Source organism: Rhinatrema bivittatum, chromosome 2, assembly GCF_901001135.1.
Source record: "Rhinatrema bivittatum chromosome 2, aRhiBiv1.1, whole genome shotgun sequence".
NCBI lineage: Eukaryota > Metazoa > Chordata > Amphibia > Gymnophiona > Rhinatrematidae > Rhinatrema > Rhinatrema bivittatum.
In genome coordinates this window covers 169,824,375-169,850,621 of record NC_042616.1, presented here as the reverse complement: position 1 = coordinate 169,850,621, position 26,247 = coordinate 169,824,375, and the positions used below count along the sequence as shown (strand labels likewise).

Sequence of the window (26,247 nt, the reverse complement as noted above, 5' to 3'; positions counted from 1 at the left end):
GGCTCGTCACTCTCGGACTTTAAAAAGAAATACTCTTTTGTGCAAGATGTTCAAACCATATCAATTAAAAGAAACTCCATTTTCAGTTAGCAGAAAATGTGCAAGCAAGACCCGCAATCTCATTTGTTAACCTCCCTCTGCAACTACTGGAATAGAAAGTGGAAGTTGGACTTCACCCCAGGACAATTTAAGAAGTATTTACAAAGTCTATATTCAAATATTAAAAAATCTGTTTTAAGAGAAATGCTATATAATTTGCTTCAAATTCCTACATCCATTATGTTAAACGATGCCGTATAAAAAGTTGTCAACATCCCCATTATGCACAAAAGGGCAAATTTTAAAAGCCCTACGCGCGGCAAAACCAGGAGATACGGGCGTGACTTGGACATGCACGGGCCACACAGATTTTAAAAGGCCCGCGACCACGCATGTATCTCCCAGTATGCGGATAAAAAAAGATTTGACAAAAAAGGGGTGGAGCGTGGGCTGGGAATGGGCAGGCTGCGACTGCACCCATGAAGTTACTTACGTGCTCTAGCACACGCTGGGATCCCTGTAACTTGCTTCTGCTATGGACAGTGTGTAAGTAGTGAAATAAAAAGAGGGTAGTTAGCGGAGTTTTAGGGGGTCGGAGCTAGTAGGGTAAAAGGGAGGCAAGTTGGGTAGGAGGCTTAAGAAGTCCGCTCCTTTACTGGGGTGAACTGGGAGGAAACTGGGAAATAGGCCTATTGTGTCACCGCCCGTACCTATTAAATTCTCTCCCCCCCTTACGCGCTCAAGATGGGATTAGCGCACATGCACGCACTGATATAAAATCGTGTGCGCATGTACACACGGCTAGCTGATTTTGTAACGTACGCATGTTATAAAAGTGGCGCATCCATGTATGCGTGTCGGCAAACATGCGCACATTTGCGCCCACGCGTGGCTCTTAAAATCTCTCTTAAAATGTCAGACTATGGCCTAGATTTATCATTCTGCTATAAATATAGTAGAATGATGAGCCATGGCTACTAAAAGGGCGGGGGGACGATAGTGTGCAGCTGGCCGCATCACAGCAGTGCGGTTTCACCCACCGCGGTGAAACCACACTGGACGCTATCGTCCCCATAGCACCACAGGAAAAGGGGGGATGCTATTTCCCATGGTGCTGCCGGCGATGATATGTAAAACATTATCACCCGCAATGCTACCGGGTCCTAACCCCTCCCATACTCCTCCCTTTCCCCTAATTAGCATTTTGCCACCACAATACGGCTGGTATGGCATGTGGTAGGGTGTTCTCGCATGCGATAATGCCCTAATGCATGTGATAATGGCCCATTGCATAACAAAAAATGACGCTGTTAGAATGGTACACTGCCAAACTGGTTTCTGAGCTAGTCGATAATTGCTGCTTTTTGGGAAGTCCTATCTATAACTCTGTCTTGCACAGATATTCCCTTTCCTTGATCAGGAGAAATTATAATATTAGGTGACTTGCCTGGGCTAGAAAAACCCCATCAAGGATGTGAGAAATTCCTGCATCTACCTTTATTATTGGCGCGCAAATGTATACCTTTGGTTTGGATTGGGCACACAAAGCCTCATATAAATCAACGGATATCAAATATGACAACATTTATGCAGCTAGAATGGCTGGACATTAAAGCAACAAAATGTAAAGTTGCAAAGTCATATGAGGAAGCATGGAAATTCTTTTTCAGTCAACTACATTTGGATGCAAGCAATCATATTCTGGTTCTAGGCTATTCTGTCAGCTGGGGGGGAGGTTTAGACCCTGGCGATCTGCCCGTGCCGAAAGAGAGAGAGATAATACTTTGTGCTCCTGCTTATTTTACTCTCTTGTATCTATGTCACTCTTTAGGGCAGATTTTAAAAGCCCTGCGCGGCGGCGCACCTATGTTGCATAGGCAGCCGGCGCGCGCAAGTCCCGGGGCTTTGCTTGGGGGCGTCAGGGGCGGCACGGCATCCGGGGGCGGGGCCATGGTGCCTGCCCAGGGGCGTTCCAGGGGCGTGGCCAAGGTCTCTAAACCAGTCCCCGGGCCAGGGAATGGCGCGCCGGCAGCCCACTGGCGCGTGCAAGTTAAGCCTGCCTCCGGCAGGGAACAGAGAGCAGGGAATGGAGGCAGACTGCTCGGCTCGGCGCGCGCAGGTTGCACAATTGTGCACCCCCGTGCATGCATCGACCCTGGATTTTATAACATGCGCGCGGCAGCGCACACATTTTATAAAATCGGGCATAGATTTGTTCGCGCCGGGTTGCGCGAACAAATCTACGCCAGCGCATAACTTTAAAAATCTAGCCCTTTGTCTTTACTCTTTATTTTCTACTTTTATCTGCTGTTAAATATGAATCTGCCTCCTCCTGCGCGCGCTGAGCCTATCTTGCTTAGGCTCGGCGGCGCGCGCAAGCCCCGGGGCTTGAAAAAAATGGGCGTTTCGGGGGCAGGACAGAGGCCTCCAGAACAGTCACCGGGCCGGGGGATAGAGATCCGGCACGCGTAAGTTACGCCTGCCTCACTTCTTCAATAAAGATCAGGGGGGGGTTTAGTTAGGGCTGGGGGGGGGGGGGGGCGGGTTGGATAAGGGAAGGGAGGGGAAGGTGCGGGAGGCGGAGGGAACGGAGGCAGGCTGCTCAGCTCGGCGCGCGTAGGTTACACAATTGTGCACCCCCCCTGCGCGTGCTGACCCTGGATTTTATAACATGCGCGCGGCAGCGTGCACATGTTATAAAATCTGGCCCTTTGTGTCAAATATGAACCATTTGGTTCCTCATTTTATTTTATTGTATTTTATTGTATTTTATTTATTTTACTTTATCTGACCTGGAATTTTTGTTGTCGATTTAGAGAGAATGGTGAGTCAGGAGTAAGTGTGGGGAAGTGAGGGGGGAAAAGGGCACGGGGTGGGAGGTACAGAATGCTAGGTTGGGAGGAAGGGAATGTTTTAATAGTATGAATGTTAGAGAGTATGAAAGTCTATGGGCGAATGGCTTTTGAAATGAGAAAGGGGAAAAGTATTGAAAATTGTTTTGTTTCACATACTGATATCTTTATTGTTTAAATTGTTACAAAAGTGTTTCCTACAGTGATGTAATTGAATATACCAATGGATATTGTAAGTTTTTATGCTGCTTCAATAAAAACAATTTTGCAAAAAAAAAAAATAAATTTAATCTCCTAAGAAGTAGTGTTTGAATGGGATACCTCCCCTCCCCTCTGCACTGCAGGGAATATCTGTATTCTAAGGCAATTTGGTAAGCTTGAAGTCTTGCTGCAAGTTCCCCAAACCAATAATTAACAAATTACTGATTAAAGAAAACAAAAGTGAGAGGTCTGCTTGAATAAAGAGCAGTGATCATTTATCTAGCTATACTTGATTTCTCACCATTTCAGGTAATCATCATAGTGAGGTACAATAAAATACTTTACAATACATACATAAACATAGTACAATCTCTTAATGATAAAAACCCTCAACAATTGCACTAATATCCTTGTGCTATAGAAAAGGCTTCACAGCAAATGACAACCTCCAACTTAAATAGCCACCTTTGCAATCAGTGGGGCTTTTCCAGATAGATTGGGTATCTGGCCATATATCAAAAGTTTATTTGTATGTTTATGGTGCCTTCCTGGTGTCCTGTACCAGACTCAATGCACCAAATGTAGAAATAGTTGGGGAATATGAAGGAACCTGGCTCTTAAAGCTAGGCATAAGAGAATGAAGACTTCTATTAGTCAGTGCTAAAATGTCACAAGAGGATGGGATAGGGAGAAATCTCAGTGACAGCAACAAGGTTTTTGAGTAAAAGACAGGCAGTGCTACCGTTGCTTGAATGGACGAGAGTGCAGCATCATTTGGAGAAGATTCAAAGGCAGCAGTAATAAGAGTGAGAAATGGTGTTAAATGTGTAAACTTTAAAAAGGGATACTGAATGTGGTCAGCAATCATCTGTTCAACTTCTACATGAAAAGATTAGCAGAGGGAACAATTAATAAAGGTCCCACCACAATGTGCACTTTGGTGATGGTGGTATTCCTCTACTCAAATGGCGTGGCATCTGCTGAAGTAAGAGCAAAAACTCAGGTGCTGGTTTATTTAAGATCCAGCATCTTTTGATAGATCAAGCTGAACGTTTAGGGTGTGGTTAATTTTGTATAAACAAGATGTACTCAATATTTAAGTAATTTTTATGGACAATGTGTCACTACTCCAAAGATTTTATATGCTATGTTTAGGGGCCAGAGAGATTAAGTGAGTTGCACAAGATCGAACAGTGAAAGGTTGTCTGCAGCATCTGCTTAGGGCTCTTCAGGTTCAATAATTTGTCCCTCACCGCTGGCTGTGGGGGGGACGGGACCGAAATACTTGTATAGAGAAGAAACTATAAAGTGACATTGTTTTGCATTTTAGACTCTTGCTTGTTATATCTGTCTTGACTGTAAACTCCAGGAATCTGCTGTCTCAAGGTACTTCAATTAAATCACTATCATATTATTATTTATAAAGACCAGTTTAGCAAGGAAGACTCTGACGTGGCACTTCTTGTCAGGGAACTGCTTTGCTTGCCTTCCATCTCCTTTCCTGTGTCTTTATCACAAAGCAGTTCTGGCAACAAGTAAACAGGTGTGATTTTTCTCTCAGTATCAGCCAAGAAAGAGTTCTTAGACCCAAGTAAAGATATTAGCAAATCATTCGGTGTGATTCATCATTAAAAAAAAAAAAAAATCAGATCCTGTTCCCCTCTCATCAGATCCTATTTCCCTCTCAAATGGGATCTGTTTAAAAAAATAAATTAAATAAAAAGGTGATGCTCAGCGAAAGGTGTGGCTACAGCTTCACTCGGATAACGCTGGCAAGCCCTCACAGGTTCCCTTCTACCGCACCTTTGTTTTGCTGGGCTTTTGGTCCCTGTCAACACCAGGAGCTCAGCCAATGGGCGGGCAAACACCGTCGTGACGTCACGGAAGCTCTTAACTGGGAGACGGAGACATTGGCAGCTATTTGCCTGCATTATTTTATCTTTCTGCTCCCTTCCTGTCCTGCTCTTCCAGCTGAAGCAGAGCTGCTGGTGACAAATGTGCAGCAGCGGGAGCCATCTGTCAGCTCGAGGCACTCGCATTGCCGGCGAACCCGGTGGCAGCACTGTGATCAAAGGCTTCGCTATGTACCTCCAGGACCCTTTCCATCGGCATCGCAACCCGCAGGTAAGGAAGGGAACGCAGGTCCCGGAGCGGCACGGATTGGGCGGGAGGGTGAACTTTGTCTCCATTTGCTAGGCTGCGATATAGCTTGCATCCAAGAGGATGTGCAGGCCTCATGCCCGCTGACCGGCGGGAATCAGTTCCAGCAGCCGCTGCCTGCAGCGGTGATGTCAGGCCGGGACCAGTGTTGCCAGGTTTAAGCAAGGTTAAGGCCCAAAACTAGCCTAAGTATCCTGGGGAAAGGGAGGTCCCAAGCCCACAAGTAGCCCAATCTTCAAAAGATGAAATAAAAGTTAGTGTAAATGGTATTTCCAATAATAATTTTATTTCTGATGTATTAAAACATGTAAACTTGTAGTTTATTAACAGTATGAGAATAGATGGATGGACAAAACTGCATCAAGCAAAACCGAAAAGAAATTAAAACAAATCAGAGTATTTTTTGCACTCAGTGCACAATCAAGCCAGAGGATGTATTCAATGCATCTAGCATAGTGGCATTTACAAAGAGTTTGTACAAGTTTCTGGAGGAAATATTCATAAACCATTAGCCAAGTAGGTTTGGGAAAACCACTACTGAGAATAAGCAACAAAGAATGATCTACTCTTCAGGATCTGTTTGATTACCTGGTCTGGCCCCTGTCAAAGATGGTGGGCTTGATGGTCTTTGATTTAACACAATATGGCACATCTTATGTCCTTAACTAGTTATTCCAAATAAAGTTACTCATTGTGCCATGTAATTCTGTGAATATTTTAAGCAGAATTTTACATGGCACATGTTGGAATAAATGCAAGTGTAGACAATGTATTCATCTTGAACAGATTGATGCTTCCTGCCCAGGAGACAGTCAACTCCATCCACTCCTGCATTTTTTTACCATTGTTTTGAGAGAGGAAAAGGGGGCAAGAGAGATGGAAGGATGGTACGAGAGAAAGAGAATGAGAGAAAGTAACAAAAAAAAAAAGCCCAGGGGTCTGACAGCTCCAATAGAAACACTTCCCTCCCTCTTTAAGACCACCACCACCTTCCCAATCCTCTTTCTCTCCTGCAGTGTGCACTGAACAACCTCCCTCACCTCTTTGCTCTATTTCCTCAGCCTAATCTCCATTCCTCTTTGACACTGCTGCTTACACCCCCTAACGGTCAATGCCCTTGGTCCAGGCCTAGTGCTTCCGCCAGCCCTGCCCAACCCATTTATCTTCCCCTGTCCCCCACTCCTTTCACACTTACCCCCACACTCCCCTTTTCTTCTGCTGTCCCCTCCACATAATTCCCTCTCTGCCCTTCACCCCTACTCCCCGCTCTTTCTCTATACAGCACAGTAACCCTCCACCCAACCCCTTCTGTCTTTGCCCTTTCCCATGATCCTCAACATCATCTTTCTCCCCCCCCCCCCCATCTCACAGTGCCACTCTTGCCTTTTTCCTCCTCCCCCAGGAGCCTAATAGTTACCACCAGGCCAAAGACAGTCTCCCTAATTGTGCCTCTTACCTGCTGTGGTGGTCTGCAAAACTCTCTGGTCGAGTGTCAACAGGGTGAAGCGGAGACTTCAGCAGCTTCCGGCTTGAGGTCAAGATGGAGGAAGAATTCGGCAGTGACAGCAGATTGAAAGGGATAGGCAGACAGGCTGCTCGGTTTTCTCCCTGCCGGCTTGCTGCTCCAGCCACGTGTCTCTTACCTGCTGTGGTGGTGCTCAACGCATGCTTTTTTTTTTTTTTCTTTTCTCTGCAGCTGCGCCACAGTCGCTGGCACCCTTGTCCTCACCTGGGGTGTTTCGCCCTCCTCCCTTAGCACGCCTCTGACCAGAATAAACCCTTATGGTACAATCATGCGGTTTTGTAGTAATTTATCAGAGTCTTAAAATAACTGGCTGCACTGGAGAATTGTTGTCGCCATGTTATATAATCTTGTAATCACATTTTTTCTATTCTTTATAGGGAATTCTGAATTTTGGTACCAGTGAAAACAATCTTTGTTTTGATTTATTGCGAGAAAGGGTAAATATTCCTGTATGTCTAAATATTGCATCCTAACTCTTAGAAACTTGATCAAAAGTTGAATACAGATATATGTGATGGGGAGGGCTACCCACCAGTGCTGATCACCTTGTAACAGCTAACATCCAAGGTAAAAAGATAAAAAAAATTGAAAAAACAGTCTTTGAAACTGAGAAGAGATTTCTGTGGGGAAAGCCATGATTCTGAGACCCGCCCCCTCCCCTGACATCATCGCAAACAGAGCCGGGCAGTTTGAAAGGCACCAAGCAAGCACCCCTTCGTGCAACCCTATGTGTTATTTCTTTAATATGCTCCTTGCTTAATTGTTAAGAACTTTGATTTTGATGGTTTTATTTTTGTAATCTCTTAGCCTCAGGTACAAAAATTTTAGATTGTAAGCCCTTTTAGGGGATAGTGAATTACCTATTGTACCTTATTGTAAACCGATGTGATATCTCTTTTTGAAATGAACTTCGGTATATAAAAATCGTAAAGAAAAAATATATATATTATTTTTTGCAAGAGAGTGACTAAATGACCACTATAACTTCTAGTGCTGTAATAAAATATAAAGTTAAAATCAACCAAACAAATTTAAACAAAAATAAGATCTCGCCCCCTCCCCCAAGTCACAGTTTGAAACGCCTGCATAAAATGTGGGATTCATGTGGCTGAAGCCATGACTTCTGGTAATCTGTTAGCTGCTCTTTAAGGGGCTGTGACAGTGTAACTGAAGCCTGAAGGCAATGGTAATTTTCTTGAAAAAAAGTACGAAGCCGAGGCAGTGTCCCCCTTCAAACCAGTTGCGATGGGGGAAAAGGAAACAAGTTTAAAAAGATTCCAGATGACAGAAAATCACTGCTGCTGAAGGGGTTTGTCGTGAATATGCCTCAGTAATTACAATAACTAAAAACATTGTTCCATTGTGCATGCGACATGTCCCCAAAAATTCAATACTAAATCACAAACGAAAAAGGGGGTTATACAAATCAAAATGCAAATAATTAAATATTCATACAATCAGCATTTGATATTTGTTGTTTTACAGTTTCCACTTTGCTGTAATCATATAAGGCACTGCTTACTCTTTTAAATTTGGACCATCATAACACCCTTGCAAAGTTACTTGAATTTTTTCACCCTACAGCACAAATGGGTCCTGTCTAATTATTGGTCCGTGAACGTCTTTTTGTTAATTTTTATATTGCATATAAAAAGAAAATCTTTCAACATGGCATATTTTCGGAATATCAAGTTTATGGAATCCTGTGCCGAAAATGTGCCATGGTGAAAGATGTTGGAAACATGCCTGATGCAGCACTCACGAAACGTGATATCATGTCAGGCGGGTATATCCATGTTCCATCAAGAAATACAGGGAGGTTCTTTGGTTTTTGTTTTTATATGCAATAAAAAAAATTAAATGCCTTATATGATTACAACACAGTGGAAACTGTGAAACATAATGCATATCAAATGCTGATTGTATCAATATTTTCCGATGTACAAGTTGCACCGGTGTATAGGTTGCACCCCTTGCCTAAACAGGACCTTTATAAGCAAAATCTGTAGATAAGTCGCACCGGTGGATAAGATGCACCTCTCCATCCTCCATTTGACACAGCGATAGCGACTGATGGGTGCGCTGGTGGATCATGCGTATGAGCCATATGGTTGCGAGGCATATGTGCGCATGTGCTCAGCGTGTGACGGATGAACTGGAGAGAGAGCGAGGCACTTGGCGGCAGGGCATACATGCAGATGCGCACAGCGTGTGGTGGATGAATTGGGGAGAGAGAGAAAAATGCAGCAGATAAGTTGCACCGGCGTATAAGTCGCACCTACGATATTTTGGGATAAAAAGTGCCTTATACACAGGGAAATATGGTATTTGCATTTTGATTTATATAACCCCCTTTTTTATTTGTGTCTCAGTAATTACAGTCATCAAAGTCAACAATAAAAAATAAAATAAAATCAAGATGTTCTGCAGCATATGTTACCCAAAGCCATCTTTTTGTTTGCTTTCACCAGTTCAAATCCATGCATTAGATGATAGCATTTCCTCTTGCTTGAAATAAAACACAGTTTAAGAAGAAAAATGATTGCCATAACCTGTGCTTGTACCAACAATGATGTTTGGTTGTGAACAGATCACAAGACCTGGAATGAATTGTATGGCATCCCACCTGTTGCAGTATTCTGATACAAGGGGCATTAAAAGGTAGGAGAACAGCATCTCTAATGTTTCTCATGATCAGAGAATATAATGTTGAATGTGTGCATTGATTTTTCTTAAATTTGTTTGAGCAGTGGCACCAGTCAATAAAGCTTTAGTCTTACCTACAGACTATGACAGTAGGTTCATTATTCAATCACTTTCTTCCTTGTGATTTTACAGCAGGGGCTTGATCTGGTAAGAGATCAGGAAATACTGTATCTGGCCTAATACAGACTATGTGGGGGATTTACATATCAACAGAGAAAAGGAAGATTCCAGAGGAAAAGCAATTATCTTCCAATAGCTAGGAAACTGGCTCAGGGATTGGGGCCAAAACACTAAATGCAGTGCCACTGATCTGCCATGATCTTATCCTCGTATTATATGAATTTCTCAATCTTGGTTAACTCTCTTCATGCAATTGGATTGTCCCACTGAATATACATTTGGAAGTCTTGCAACAAGCTGAGAGTCTTCACCAAAAAGGGGACCCTAATTCCTTTTAATCTGTAAGGAGAGTCCATAGTACATCTGCAGAATTAATTTCATTGCACAGACGAGCAACTTGAGCAGATGTCGCACACATGGTAACACATACAGAAAACAGTGCAATTTATATAATTGATCCATTTTCTGTACGCGTTCCTGTGTGTCTGATATCTGCGTTTTCTACTTTCCTGTGTTACATTTGCTTTTCATTTTATTATTGTTAGAACTTGCTGTAGCCTTTGAGACTTTGTGATTGTTCCTTGACTTGATAGCAGATTTAAATGCAAATATTGTTTACTTGTAAAATGTTCCTAGTTTGGTATAATAATATTAAAGTTCTGTATGAATGGAAATATACCTACCATCATTGAATAGTCAGCCCAGGGCTGCACAATGTTTTTCATATTTTGAAGACTGCAGAGAATGTTTACAATAAAATGTGACATGATGCATCCATGCTACAGTCCTTGAAATAACATAAATATCAATTCCCTTCCACTGCCACTAACAATTCTCCCAGTCTTTCCTGGGTAACTGTGCTAGGAACTGTCTGCATTTATCTCTGCATTTATCTCTGCATTGTTTATCCACAGAATGTAGCCACAGCATTTTCCAAAACTCTTGTAATGAAAAATATGAAGGGTTACTCACTTTTCTCACAGGACAAACAGGATGGTAGTCCTCACATATGGGTGGCATCATCAGGATGGAGCCCAATCACGGAACACTTTTGTCAAAGTTTCTAGAACTTTGACTGGCACCTACTGGGCATGCCCAGCAATGCACCAACCCTGTATCCATCAGGGGTCCCCCTTCAGTCTTCTTTTTTCCGCGCAGCAGTAGCCACGCGGGTTAAGGAGTTCTCTTGAGATTCTTGACAGGAATTTTCCTCACGGAACTTCTTTCAAAATTTTCAAAAACATTCTACCCTATAGGGGTCCCCCTATTGATATCCATACTTCGCGGTCAAAAGGTAAGGTTTTACCCTTATTGTGGTTGATTCCCGTCGAGTTATCCCTTCGGGGCCTACCAGCCATCGACTGCACCGTAGCTAAATTTTTGTCAGAGTCGTGGTGTCGGGTTTTCGTCGGTTCCCCGACTATACTCGAACAATGTCCATCACTGATCCGCACGGGGTCTGTGTTATGTATTTGGGGTCTGACCACGATGTCCTAACTTGCACCAAATGTGCCCAAATGACACCGAAGGGCCGTAAGGCTTGTTTAGAGAAAATTATGTTTCTCTTTCAATCAAAAACCCAGACTCCATCGATAGCTTCGACTTCGTCCGAGCCGGTGCCATCGACCTCTCGCCAGCACCGGGACACCGCTGCTGCCCAACCGGCATCAACGATTCCAAAGGTGTCGATTCCCTCCTTGCCTCCTCAAGAAAAGGACCGAGGAGATCATCGTGAAAAACATAGACACCGTCATCGCAAGGCTCAGGCTCAGTCCGCTGATCCAGGCAAGTCCTCGGCATTGACATCGACAGAGCCACCGACAAAGAAGCCCATCCAGAAAAGACCCCATCCTCTTCTGCGACCGGGTCACCGAGGCATTCCCCACCTTCAGTGGTGCCGGGATACGCGATTCCACCTTCACCGGTTGACCCTCCGGCTACGCAAGTGCTGCCTCCTTCTCCAGTGCTGGGGTTCCATGCCCCAGGCTTCCGCGAGGAATTGGAACGGATGATCAAAAAGGCCATCGGTAAAGCACTTCAGGGCTTCCATCCTCCATCGATGCCAGTACTGGCTCCCCAGCTGGTTACCGATCCGATTCCCGTAGCGCTCACACCGCTACTGGGTAGACTGAATGCGTTGATCGGTGCCCTTCTACCGATGGAACCGAGAGCATCGGTACCTCTGATGCCTTCCACACCGATTCCATTATCATCGGATGATGAGGAAACACCGATACCCATTCCACCGTCTGGGATTTTACCACCGACTCGTCCATCAATGTCACCAGTCCCCTCGATGCCTCCATCGATGCTGTCGGTGCCACCTCCGATGCCAACGATGCCTAGGCCTGGTCCTTCAGGATTAGCACCCTCTCTCCCAGCTGATGACCCACTAGGTGCTGGACATCAGCCCTATGATCCTTGGACCGATAATTCATCCCAAGATACACAAGATCTACCATCCAGAGCCCTCTCCCCCAGATGAAAGATGACGTTCTCCACCAGAAGATCTGTCTTTTATTAATTTCATCAAGAAATGTCTGAAACCATTCTCTTTCAACTTCAGACAGTAGAGGACTCTAGGCACAAGATGCTGGAAGTACTCCAATTTCTAGATGCTCCTAAGGAAATCATGTCTATACCTATTCATGAAATCCTGCTTGATCTCCTGAAGAGAAACTGGGAACACCCATGTTCGGTTCCACCTGTCAACCGCAAGACAGATGCCACCTATCTTGTGCAGTCAGCTCCTGGGTTCCAAAAGTCACAGTTGGATCATCACTCTGTTGTTGAATCAGCCCAGAAGAAGGCACGACGTTCAAAACTTCATTCCTCCATACCTCCAGGAAAAGAACAAAAATCCCTGGATGCTTTTGGCAGGCGTGTCTTCCATGGCTGAATGCTCATATCTTGCATTGCCTCTTACCAGGTATACATGACCCAGTATAACAGAGACCTTTTTAAGAGGATCCAGGATTTCTCTGATTCTTTACCAGAGCAACTCCAGGCTCAACTTCATATTCTGGCTCAAAAAGGTCTGGATGCTGGAAAGCACGAGGTCTTTGACACTGCCTCTAGAGTGTCTGCAGCGGGGATTAGTGCAAGAAGATGGGCCTGGCTCAAATCCTCAGACTTAAGACCAGAAGTCCAAGACAGGTTAGCAGATCTACCCTGTGTGGGTGACAATCTCTTCAGGGAAAAGATCCGAGAGACTGTGGCACAGTTGAAAGACCCAAAGAAAAAAAGGAAATGTCACAATGATTACCTTTTTTTCATTGAGTTTGATATTTATGGAAATTGTCTTAGTTCTTTTTTGAGACGTGACAGTTGAAAGACCACCATGAAACGCTTCGCCAGCTTTCTTCTGTGCCGTCTGAGTTTCCTTCCTCCCCTAAGAGAACTTTCAGATGTGACTCTAAGCGGCCGGCCTACAAGCCAAGGAAATTTTATCCTCCGGCTTCTAGAGGACGCCCTTCTAGACCTTACCAAAAAGGTCAATCCAGGCAGACTCGGCCTCAAAAGTCTTAGCCAGCTTCTCAGCCTGGACCAGTGTCAGGTTTTTGACTCCTTACTAGAGAGTGTAAGCCAACCTCCTCTTCCAGCCATACCGGTCGGCTGTCGGCTCTGCCATTTCAACAGCGTTTGGCATACAGTCACCACAGACCAGTGGGTAAGTGCAGTGGTCACTCAGGGTTACCACCTAAATTTCCTGACTGTTCCAGCGGACTCTCCACCTAAGCTGACATGGGGGATGTCCGATCACTCTTCCTTGCTCGAACAGGAAGTTTCATCCCTCCTCAAATCCCGAGCAATAGAACCAGTGCCCCTCTCCCAGCAGGGGCAAGAGTTTTATTCCTGGTATTTTCTAATACCAAAAAAGTCAGGTGGCGTACGCCCAATACTGGACCTCCGCGCCCTAAACACATTTTTGCAGAGAAAAATTCAAAATGGTAACCTTGGGCTCTCTTCTCCCTCTTCTATAAAGAGGAGATTGGCTATGCTCTCTAGATCTCCAAGACACTTACACACACATCTCAATTACTCCATCTCATCGCAAGTACCTGCGATTCCTGGTCAGCCCTCATCACTTCCAGTACTGTGTACTACTATTTGGCCAGGCGTCCACTCCACGAGTATTCACCAAGTGCCTGGTAGTGATCGCAGCCTTCCTCAGGAATCAGGGTATGCATGTCTACCCTTATCTCGACAATTGGTTGATAAGGGCTCCGACTCAGCAGGGTGCACTAGCCTCCCTGCGTCTCACTATCCACACCCTGATCTCCTTAGGGTTTCTAATCAACTATCTCAAATCCAAGATAGTTCCTTCCCAAACCCTATCCTTTATGGGGCCGACCTAAACACCATACAGGCGAAAGCCTTCCTCCCCCGGGATCACGCTTTCACCATAGCATCTCTGGCGCATCACCTACAGACTCGAGTATCTTCAACTGCTCGTCACCTCCTCATACTGCTGGGTCATATGGCGTCCTCGGTGCATGTCACTCCGATGGCTCGCCTAGCCATGAGAATGATGCAGTGGACCTTAAAATTCCAGTGGAAGCTTGTCAGCCAGTGTCCAGCATTATCCAGGTTACAAACAGCTCCGTCTGTCACTGGCCTGGTGGATACACCAATCTCATTCAAGGCCTTCCATTCCAGGCTCCAGAACCTCAAATTATCTTAACAACAGACGCATCCAACCTCGGGTGGAGTGCACATGTAGGCGACCTGCAGACTCAGGGAACCTGGTCTCCAGAGGAAGCCAAACACCAAATACATTTCCTGGCGCTACGGGCAATCAGATATGCCCTCAAGGCCTTTCAGGATTGCCTATCAAACAAAGCCATCCTGATTCAAACCGACAATCAGGTTATGATGTGGTACATCAGCAAACAAGGGGGAACGGGCTCCTACCTCCTGTGCCAGGAAGCTGCACAGATATGGGAATGGGCCGTTTCCCACTCGATGTGCCTCAAAGTAACCTACTTGCTGGGAGTGGACAATGTGTTGGCGGACAGGCTGAGTCGCACTTTCCATCCGCATGAGTGGTCTCTCAACCCCACGATAGCAGACACGATATTCCAACGCGGGGGTTACCATCGCATAGACCTCTTTGCGTTGGTCCACAACCTCAAAGTAGACAACTTCTGCTCTCTCATTCGCAGTCACCACTCGCAACCAAGAGATGCCTTTGCCCTCTCCTGGGCCAGCAATCTCCTTTATGCGTACCCTCCACTTCCTCTCATTTCAAAGACTCTCGTGAAGCTCAGGCAGGACAAGGGATTAATAATCCTGATAGCTCCCCACTGGCCACGCCAGGTGTGGTTTCCAATCCTCTGGGAACTTTCAGTATGCCGGCACATTCCTCTGGGAAAGGATCCCCTTCTAATAACTTAGAATGAAGGGTACCTGCATCACCCCAACCTCCAGGCTCTATCTCTGACGGCCTGGATGTTGAAAGGTTAATACTCCAACCTCTTAACCTTTCAGAGTTGGTATCCTGAGTCCTGGTGGCTTCACGAAAGCCTTCAACGAGAAGGTCTTATTGCTCTAAATGGAAGAGGTTTACAGCCTGGTGCACTTCCATGTTCATAGACCCCTTCACTTGTTCCACTGCGAGGTTCCTAGACTATCTCTGGCACCTGTCAGAGTTAAGCCTAAAAACTTCCTCTATCAGAGTGCATGTTAGTGCAGTGTCTGAGTACCATAAGGGTATAGGAGAATTTTCCATTTCAACACAACCCTTAGTATCACATTTCATGAGAGGCTTGCTCCATTTAAAACCTCCACTGCGCCCTCCTGCCCCTGCTTGGGACCTTAATGTGGTTTTGGGCGGCTCATGAAACCTCCGTTTGAGCCTCTCCACTCCTGTGATCTCCGCCATCTCACCTGGAAGGTAGTTTTTCTTCTTGTGATCACGTCCGCTCGCAGAGTTAGTGAATTAAAGGCATTAGTTACCTACCCACCTTACACTAAAATTCTGCAGGCAGGGTAGTGCTCCGCAGTCACTCTAAATTTTTGCCAAAGGTAGTGTCGGAATTTCATATTAACCAATCTATTATCCTACCTTCCTTTTTTCCCAGACCCCACTCGAACCTAGGAGAACAGGCTCTGCATTCTTTGGACTGCAAACGTGCTCTAGCTTTCTATCTGGACCGCACGTTGGCCCACAGGAAATCCACTCAATAGTTTGTTTCTTTTGACACCATCAAATTGGGAAATCCTGTGGGAAAGCAGACCCTCTCCTCCTGGTTGGTGGAATTCATTTCTGTTGTTGTGCCTGTTGCACGTCTTTGGGTGCATTTGGTGCTTTGCCCGGGCATCCTCAGCTCAGTACTCACCCATATGTGAGGACTACCATCCTACTTTTCCTGTGAGAAAGCAGAGTTGCTTACCTGTAACAGGTGTTCTCACAGGACAGCAGGATGTTAGTCCTCACGAAACCCACCCACCACCCCACGGAGTTGGGTTCATTTACGTTTTCTTATTTTATTTTTCGCACATACTTTTTACTATAAGACGAGACTGAAGGGGGACCCCCTGCTGGATGCAGGGTTGGTTCATTGCTGGGCATGCCCAGTGGGGGCCAGTCAAAGTTCTGGAAACTTTGACAGAAGTTTTCCGTGATTGGGCTCCATCATGATGATGTCACCCATATGTGAGGACTAACATCCTGCTGTCCTGTGAGAACACCTGTTACAGGTAAGCAACTCTGCTTTCTAACCTGTCCTATAAAGGCATTTGTGCTTTGAGATTATTTATTTATTTATTTTTATTTATTTCTTTTATATACCGACATTCAATCGAGATATCACATCGGTTTCCAGATAACCAAGGGAATAGGGCGTAGTCCGCCCTATTTTACAAAAAACAATTATAACATATTATAACAGTGGTACATGGAACAAAAGGTTATAGGATATAACAAAAGGTTATAGAAAATAACATATGTACATGAATGTGTTGTTGATAAAATAAAATTGGGATAAGGGACTTGTTGGGTAGGTAATTTAGGAATAGAGGTGGGGGGGATGAGGGAAGGGAGGGGGGAAGGTGGGGTGGGAGGAAGTAGCGGAGTTCTTTTTAAATCAGTACCTCTAAGTCTTGCTTTTCACATCATGTATAACAGCATCTCACTATCATACAATTATTAATTCAAGAAATACATTTAATTCATAAAGAAAGCATTAAGCTGGTTTTTTTTTTCAGGTCAGTTGGGAACACTGAAACCACCAATTTAAGTTTTTAGTTTTGGTTGTTGTAGTTTGCGTGTTTTTTCCTCTTCTAGCTAACAGCTGCCTTGTCTCTGCATACTGCCAGCTACAGATGATGTACCAAAATGTTTCTGTCATATTCCTGGGCTGTAAGATGTGGAGATACAATTCCTGTGCGGTTTACTACAGGGGCAATAAACTTCCTGTTACAATTTGAAAACACTAGAGACAATCCTTCTATTGCCATGTTAGAAAAATGATAGAATTTGTGGCATTAGTGTAAGGTTTGAAGGGAATGGGCCCCACTGAGGCAAAGCTTCAGTTGACAGATTCCAGAGCAGTCCTAAATGCAGAAGTCTCCTTTCTTTGTGCTGTTAAGTTTTTCACTCTTAGTTTTATGGGAGAATTGGATGATGCAGAATGTTTCCACTTTGTGTTTCAGATTCAGAGAAGCAATTGCAAACTTCCTCACAACGTACGGGAAAGCAGCAGTACCAGTGAATCCAGAGCATGTGAGCACAATTGGCTTTTAATGTTTATGTTTATAGTTTGTTTATTTTTACTTGATTAATCGCAATTAATTACAAATGTAAAACAAAATTATGCACAAATAAAATTAGTAAAACTAACAATTTAAAACTAGCAAAAACATAGCATAGTACATTTAACCAAGGCAAAATATAATATAACAAAATGATAAAATAAAAACAAAATGTCATTCAATATACATAAGATAAAAAATAAAATGAATAAAACAATACAAAAGAATAAAATATAACCGGAAAAGCAGGACATTAGGCCTGGTGTAAACAAAATGTCGGAAGGCATGTACAAGCAAGTTCAGATGTGGATAAGATTGTACAAACAAGTTAGATTTAAGTGCTTTTCTAAATTTTAAGAACTCTTTCTCCAGACGAATATTGAGAGGTAAGGAGTTCCAAAGACAAGGGAATAAATAAAAGCGAACAGCTCTAGAACTTTCAAAATGAATGTTTTGAACAGAAGGCAGTACTAGATGTTCTTTCTGCGAAGACCATAGCAGACAAGAAGGAAGATAGGGAGAAATAACAGAGGGAAGATATGATGGAGTGCCCCAATGCAGGGCCTTAGAAGTAAAACATCCAATTTTAAATTGAATATGAAGGGACACTGAAGCCAGTGTAAATCAACCAAAAGGGGAGTAACATGATCATATTTAAATTTATAAAAAAATGACCTTTGCAGCAGCGTCCTGTGCCAGTTGACGTATTTTAAGTTGGGTTGTTGATAGGCCATGTAATAAAGCATTACAATAGTCCAGTCTAGACAGAACAAGGGAATGAGTTAAAATTTTAAGATCAGAACTGTCCAAAAAAGGCCGAAGACGACATATCAATCTGAGGAAAAAACAAACAGTCTTGAGATTGTTGGAAATATGTTCAGAGAAATTCAGCTGGCTATCAAAAGTAATGCATAATGTAGTGACTGTATTCTTGACAGGAATGACACAGCCTGCCGTGATAGGAACTGGGAGAGCAGTAGAAAGAGAAGTACGAGTAAACCAAATGGCTTCAGATTTTAAAGGATTTACCTTAAGCTTAGAAGAATGTAACCAGTCAGAAACTTTTGAAAGACACTTATTAAAATCAGACAGAGTATTAGTGGATGTTGGTTTAAAAGTAGCAAGAATCTGAATATCATCAGCATAGAAATACTCAAAGAAGCCTAAACTCTGAATTAAAGTGGCAAGAGGGGAAAGATACAGATTGAAAAATATAGGAGAAAGAATGGAACCTTGGGGGAAGGAGTGGGAGAGAGGCAGAAAGCTCCGAATTCCATCCAAAACGGTACATGCGTTGCTCTAAGAAAGATTTGAACCATTGTAGAGAGTTTTCTCTAATACCAAAATCAAACAGTCGATTGAGTGGAAGTTGATGATCAACTATATCAAAGGCAGGGTTGAGATCAAGACAAACTAGAAGAGCTGCATCCCCTCTATCCAGACAGAGCCCAATCTAATTAAGATGTTATGGGCGATGACCCTTCCTATAGACAGACTGTTTGGGATGAAGGGCCGTAGTTTTTAAAATAAATGGTGATAACTGAGATTCTACTACTTTCTCAATGACTTTAGCAAGACTAGGAAGGTAAGAAACAGGATGATAGTTCTCAGGGACTTCAGGGTCAAGCTGACCTTTTCTTTAAAATAGGACAAATGTGTGCAGATTTGAGAGAAGCTGGAAGATTGCAAGAGTTAAAACTGGTGTTGACGAAGTCCTAAATCAGGACTTTTAACTGTATGAAATGACATATGATCTGAAGGTGATGAGACAGGATTAAGTTGTTTAGCAACAAAAGTGTACCAGGTGAAATTTTGTTCAAAGCAGCAAGTCTACTAATAGGTATGGCATCTGCTCCCTGAGAGCTAGGAAGGATCAGAATAGACTGGTCAACGTCCTGAAAGTTTGTGGTATCCTGATGGCTCTGATGTTACTAACTTTATGATGAAATGTTATTGGCTGTAATGTTGCTGGCTGTGGTTGTGTTAGTTTCTTTTCACCTAAATCCTGTCTCGGCAAGATATGAGTTGATTATGTGCTAAACCCAGTAAAATCTTATTGAGGGTTTTATTTTTTTCTTGGAGGTAGGATGAAGGGAGGATTATTCCCTTATCTGTATGAAGGCATAGGAGGCATCATACATACGTTGGATGGGCCCTTAAGAGTGGAGAGGAAAGGAAAGTTGAATAACTGTTTTGAAAGCCTTAATAACACTTCTTAGGAGTAGATCAATTCCCTTTTGTTCAACAGGAGAGAGTTCTTCTGAGAGCACAGTAGAATGGCTATAAGGTGATGACACTCTTGGCAAGGAAGTGAGACAAATTGTATGCTTGCATAACGGCAGCCATGGCAGGAAGAGAGTCTGCACGAAGCCGTTATGACTAGTTGTAGTTAATTTTACTACTTGAGACCCAATTATCAATTGATATAGGAATGTAAAATGTCTGTACTTGGGACTTTGCCTGACTTCTCTTATTACTAATGTGATCACACTTGGTCTCTCTCTAGATTGTTGTGATGAATGGCTGCTCATCCATCTTTGCTTCACTTTTAACTGTGCTGTGTGACCCTGGAGGTAAGTAGAAAGCTTTTAATGAGCATGTGTTCCATTGTTCTGTACATTTTATACAGTATTCTAGGGATGTGCACTCGTTTTGAACGTATGCGCAATCAGCAACGGATAGGTCCCTATTCGTTGCATTCATGGGTTTGCGAAACGCATGGTGAACCCCCACGAATGCAACGTATCATTACTGAATTTATCCCACCCTCCTGACCTCCCCAAGACTTGCCAAAAGTTCCTGGTGGTCCAGCGGGGGTCCGGGAGCGATCTCCTGCACTTGGGCTGTCAGCTGCCAGTATTCAAAATGACACCAATAGACTTTGACCTTACTATGTCACAGGGGCTACCGGTGCCATTGGTCGGCCCCTGTCACATGGTAGGCGCAGTGGACGGCCCACAATGGCGCTGGCCATCCATTGCTCCTACCATGTGACAGGGGCCGACCAATGGCACCGGTAGCCCTTGTGACATAGTAAGGGCAAAGGGCCATCGGTGCCATTTTGATTACTGGCAGCCGATGGCCCTTTGCCCTTACTATGTCACAGGGGCTACCGGTGCCATTGGTTGGCCTCTATGACATAGTAAGGGCAAAGGGCCGTCTGTGCCATTTTGATTACTGGCAGCCGACAGCTCAAGTGCAGGAGATCGCTCCCGGACCCCCGCTGGACCACCAGGGACTTTTGCCAAGTCTTAGTCAGGAGGGTGGGGGATGTAGTTAATTAAATTTAAAGTGTTGGGATGGGGCTTTTATTTTTGTTTTTCCAACTTTAATGGAAAACAAATACCGAATGTAACTAATGGACGAATCGGGTTTCCCCCTATGAAAACGGATGCAATGGATTTGGGTCCCGGTGCAACGAATACCGAATAGCAACGTATCTTTTCCTTCTTTACATCCCTACAGTATTCTTTCTTTTGTCTTAAACACTTGTAGCTGTTAGGCTTTGCCTGTTATCTGCAAAGGCTATCAGAGGTATTAGAAAGTGTTTATTGAAAGATGACTATTGATCTTTAATAAAAGAGACTCAGTATTTAATTTAATTTAATTTAATTTAATTTAAAATCTTTTCTATACCGTCGTTAAGATATATACCATCACAATGGTTTACAATAAGGCATATAAATTAATGTTGCTAAATGTATTAAATTATATCAACTACACAGGTGCCATCAAGTTACAGTAACATAGTTGTATGATCAATGTTATTTGGTGGGTGTGATAAATCATGTCCATATCTATCTGTATCAGTTTTAAGTATAAAAATAGATTAATAATTGTATCTTATCCTTTGTGGTGAACAAAAAATTAAGATAAAATAAAATACACACATCAAGATTAGGGGGTGTTGTGTGTGGGTGTTCTACTGTCTGCATCCTACACTCCCCTAGGTTCTATTCTCCATTCTCTTTGTGATACGCTTGTTTAAAGAGCCATGTTTTTAAACTTTTTCTGAAGGTTTTGATGTCTCTTTCTAATCTGATCTCTAAAGGCATGGTGTTCCATAGTAAGGGACTTGCTAAGGATAGTGCCCTTTCCCTTACTTGGGTTAGTCTTGCTGTTTTGACGGAGGGAATGGTTAGGAGTGCTTTGTTAGCTGATCTCAGGTTTCTATGAGGGACATGTACACGAAGGGCTGTGTTCTACCATTCTGCTTTTTCGTCATGTATTAATTTATGTATGGTGCATAGTGTTTTGTATTGTATTCTTTGCTCAATGGGTAACCAGTGTAGTTCGGCTATGGTTTTGGTGATATGGTCTCTTTTACTTTTACCCGTCAGAATTCTTGCCACAGTGTTTTGTAGTATCTGGAATGGTCTTATCGTGGTGTATGGTAAACCTAGTAGTAGACAAATGGTTCAGTTTACTATTTCTATCCCTGTTATGGGAGGACCTTTAAATTCGGGGTGAAGTGTCAGGGGTGGGGAAGCCTTGGGGGGCAGCTTAAGATACTCCATCACGTGTGCGAACAGCACATTAGACACCTGTGAAAATTTGGTGTCATTTGGAGCGCTGAGAGCTGAAAGAAAAATAGATTTGCACACTGTACTCTCTGGTTTTGGTAAGAGCCCACACCATTTTGGTTTCCTTTCTTGGGACTCTTTCTAACCTCTGTCACAGAGTGTGAGTCCTTGGATTGTAGCATGATTGATTGCAGCCCAGTAGGCCAACCAGCTGGGCCCACGTTGACAGCAGGCAGAAATGCTCAGTCTGGGACTAGGACCAGGCTTCACCTTTACCAGCCTCTTCCCCCGCAGGTTGAGCCCTTGGGTTCTGAGGCTAGCAGGACTTAGGCGAGGGTCCCACAGGAGAGTGGTCATCATCAGAATTTGGGTAGAGGTCAAGGCTGGCGGCAAGCAGGCAGTGTCAGTATCCAAGCAGAGGTCAAAGCAATGCAGAATCAATCAGGGAACAAGGATGACACAAGGAGGCAGTCATAATCTGGAGAGGAGATAAGACAGAGACTGGGACAAGGCAGGGAGAAGACATGGACTGGAACAAGCAGGAGGAAAGCCAGCAACTTGAACTACAGACTGGAAACACGGCAATAGACCTATTGCTGAGGTGTCTGCTGGTTGCAAGGCTGGGCTTTAAATAGGCAGCAACTGGTGACATCAACCAAAAGCGCTGCAGTCCTATTCCTACCATGGAGCCTTTAAAATGTGGGGACTCACGCATGCACGTGCCCATGGAGGCCCGGCTGGAAGTAGGTGTGGGTATGTCGAGGGTGAGTGGGATTGATGGTGGCGGCCTGCGTAACAGCTTCTCTATCCTTTCTGAGATGCAGCCACCAGAACTGAAATTCTGAGGACTCACCAATGTCCTGTAAAGAGGCATTATCATGTCCTTTTTTATTTCTACTTGTTATATCTCTCCCTATGCACCCAATCAATCTTCTGGCTCTGGTCACTGCCTTGATCACATTGTTTCCCTAACTTGAGATCATCTGTCACTGTCACCCTAAGGTCTCTCTGAGTTGATGGTGCATATCAACTCTTCACCAGTTATCACATACTGCTTTTGTTGATTTTCTGCACCCCTAAATTCAGACCTCTGTACTTTTTGGCATTTAATCGTAGATCACTTTTTATTCTCTCTGTTCCTTGGGGGGAGGGGAGCCATTATGTTGCAGATTTTTGTGTCAAAAACAAACTTTTTTTTTTCTAATAACTCCTCCATTGTTGCTCACAAATATATTGAACACATCTGGTCCCAGGTCTGATCCCTGAGGTACTCCACTAATTGCTTTTTTCCTCCGAGTGAACTCCATTTAAGAAGTCTATCCTGCACACCAGTTTTTAATCTGGTCTTCCATCTTGGCACCTACCCCAGGCTACTCAGTTTATTAATGAACCTTCATTCAGTAGTCTCCATTAATTTGTCCACGGCCTGTAGTTTTCAATGTCTTCTGTTTCTACTTTTTTATAAAGAGGATCCCCGTCAGGGGCGGATTGGCCTATCGGGGGATTGGGCATCCGGTGGGCCGGTCGCTCCCAATACGTGATTTTTTTTTAAACTTCCTGGCCAAAGACAAGAAGAGGGTCTGCTGGTGCTGCGGCCTGAAGAGAAACCTGCGGGCAGGGTCGATGGAAGCACTAGGCCTGGGCCTGGGGCGTCACGAGCAGTGATATCCTGAGGGGAGCCAATGCCCCCGGCGCAGGGAGGCTCATGCGGTGCTGCGACAGGCAGATGGGCAGGGCTGTGGTGAGGCTCACGTCACTACGGCCCAAAGAAAAAGATCACGTTTAAATGTGCTGATGTTCCTCCTCCTTCCTGCCTGTGCGGCCCCGGAAGTAAACATTGCCAGAGCCACGTGGGCAGGAAGGAGGAGGAGCATCAGCACATGCAGAAGAGGAGCAGCGCGGCCCGAGAAGAGGAAGAGGCCTGGTACCAGGGCCGCTGCAGAGCCCATCCTGTGGCGACCTGTGAAGAGGAGGCCCAGAGGTGAGAGAGAGAGGCTGAGGGCCTGTAGAGTGTGTATGTGTGTGTGTATGAGATGAGTTGAGAGATTGTGTGTGAGAGTGAGGACCTGAATGTTTGCAGAGATAGCATGTGAGAGCCTGTGTGTGCGTGAGAGAGACAGCATGTGCCAGTGAGAGCCTGTGTGTATGAATGATTGTATGAGGGACAGCATGTGACAGTGAGAGCCTGTGCTTGAGCAAGGCAGCATGTGAGAATGAGAGAGAGCCTGTGTGTGAGAGTCAGACAGCATGTGCCAGTGAGAAACTGTGTATATGAATGACTGTATGAGAGAGATAGCATGTGAGAGTGAGAGCCTGTGTGTGTGTGTGTGTGTGTGTGTATGTGAGAGAAAGAAAGCATGTGAGAATGAGAACCTGACTGTGTTTGAGGGAAGAAAATGGAGAGAAAAGAAATAGAAAAAAAGACAATATAAAAGGAATTGGCAAAAAAAATAAGAAAGGGAAGGTGGGGAAAAAAAGCCTGTGACCAACCAATTAGAAAACTAAGATCAGACAGCAAAGGTAAAAAAAAAATTAATTACTTTTTAGTGATCGGCACATGTAATCTTTGGGAATGTGCAAGAATAGCACTTTCTCTATGCATATCTCACAATGTACGAGATCAGCATGGAGGCAGCAGAATGGGCTTCAGTGTCAGTAGCAGCAATCGGCACCTCCCCAATAGCCACGCGGCAGCAGTGACAGTGGCAGCAGAGGAATGAGAGAGGCTCCGAGGTTTCTGGCAAAAGAAAGAGAGGGTGTCTGCCTTTAGTGTGTGCATGTGTATGAATGGGACTCTGCCTGGGGGTGTATGTGTGTGAATGCATGGGTGCCTGCCTGGGGGTCTGTGTGTGTGAGAATGAATGTGTGCATGCCTGGGGGATGGGGAGGGAGTGGTGTGAAAATGAATGGGAGCCTGCCTGGGGGTCAGTGTGTGTGTGTGTGAGAATGACTGGGAGCTTGCCTGGGTGTGTGTGTTTGTGTGTATGTGAGGGAGCCAGTGAGTGTGAGAGCATGAGTGTGTATGAGAAAATCCAAGGGAGTAAGAATTTGTATGTGGAGGGGGAGAGAGTGTCTTAGAGCCTGAGAGTGTGTCAGTGTCAGTGAGAGCGAGAGGTTATGGTGGATATAAGAGCTTGAATGTGTATGCATGTGACAGTGTATGTGTGAGAGAGAATGGACATGTGAGTATGTGTGTGAGAGAGAGGATAACCTCCTAATCCTCGACAATATCAGGGTGCCTGGAAATCAAGAGCTCCCACAGAAGGGGACAGCAGAGGCTTTTTAAAATCCTTTATTAGTTTTAATTATTGAATATTATTTGATGTCTGCTCTTTTTGAAATATTTTATTGGTGTTATATACAAATTTTTGAAAAATTCCCTGAGTTAAATTACTGGAGGTTCTATTCATCAGCAGTTTTGAAATATATATTTTTAGTATGATTTTCCTATTGTGATGTTTTATAGTTCTTGATTTTATTGTTTGATGTTTTATGAGGAATGATGGTATTTTCTGTTTTTCCATTGCTGCACTACATACAGTCTAACTTATTGTGATTTCCAGTTCAGTTTGTCTGTGCATTTCTGTGTATATTTTATGGTCCCTTTATTCTGTATTTGGTGACTCACCAAATTGTATGTGTAATTGGGTACCCATGGGCCAGTATGGAGAAAAATCCACCGGGCCACTATTTTCCCACAATCCGCCCCTGATCCCCGTCTGCCCTTTTGCAGTCCTGGAGGACCATGCTAGTTTTCAAAGATCTGTTGACTTTCAGTGGACTCACCGGAGTGTCTGTGAGCTTGTGTCATTTAATGATTATTGATTGTATTTTATGGAAGTCTTCTTGTAATCTCCCCCAAACATTTTTATGGAGGAGGGGGAATATACACCAATATAACTAAATAAAGAAAGCTTGGAGGTGAGAAAGGTGGAAAAGACAGGAATTATATTGTATAGGGCAACTTTATGATAAAGGTGTGGAGTTTTGCTAATGCAAGTGATAAATCTGCATCTTGAACATGCAATAGAGAAAACCTTTTTGGGAGCCTCAAAAAAAAAGTTTTGAAGTTCTGTGAGATAAGCCTCAGTTTTTAAGGGCCTTATAGCTGAAATTTATTAATATTTTACCTCCAGCCCACTGGGAAAAATTTAAGCATAAAGAGAGCTGGGAAAGGGACCCTAATTGCTGTATAGAGGAGGATGATAGGGAGGACATACACCTTCAGGTGGCTGAAACTTCAGTTTCCCCACTTTTAGTGGAAAATACAGATACGTTTTATTATAGATGGCACCTCACTCCATCTTGGTTACAGAAATTATATGGCCACCTATCTGACAGGTTTTGGAGAGAGTGTGGGGAGGAG

General features: G+C 44.0%; 1 protein-coding gene across 1 annotated transcript in view; it reads left to right on the top strand.

The window, feature by feature from the left end:
- Positions 1-5,087: 5,087 nt before the first annotated feature.
- LOC115083241 (1-aminocyclopropane-1-carboxylate synthase-like protein 1) overlaps positions 5,088-26,247 on the top strand; it is a 62,214-nt gene continuing 41,054 nt past the window's right edge. The window contains exons 1-5 of the mRNA XM_029587049.1: positions 5,088-5,216; positions 7,155-7,214; positions 9,368-9,438; positions 17,260-17,329; positions 19,865-19,931. Of these exons, the coding sequence (XP_029442909.1) occupies positions 5,088-5,216; positions 7,155-7,214; positions 9,368-9,438; positions 17,260-17,329; positions 19,865-19,931 (397 nt within the window). The remainder of the gene's footprint in view (positions 5,217-7,154; positions 7,215-9,367; positions 9,439-17,259; positions 17,330-19,864; positions 19,932-26,247) is intronic.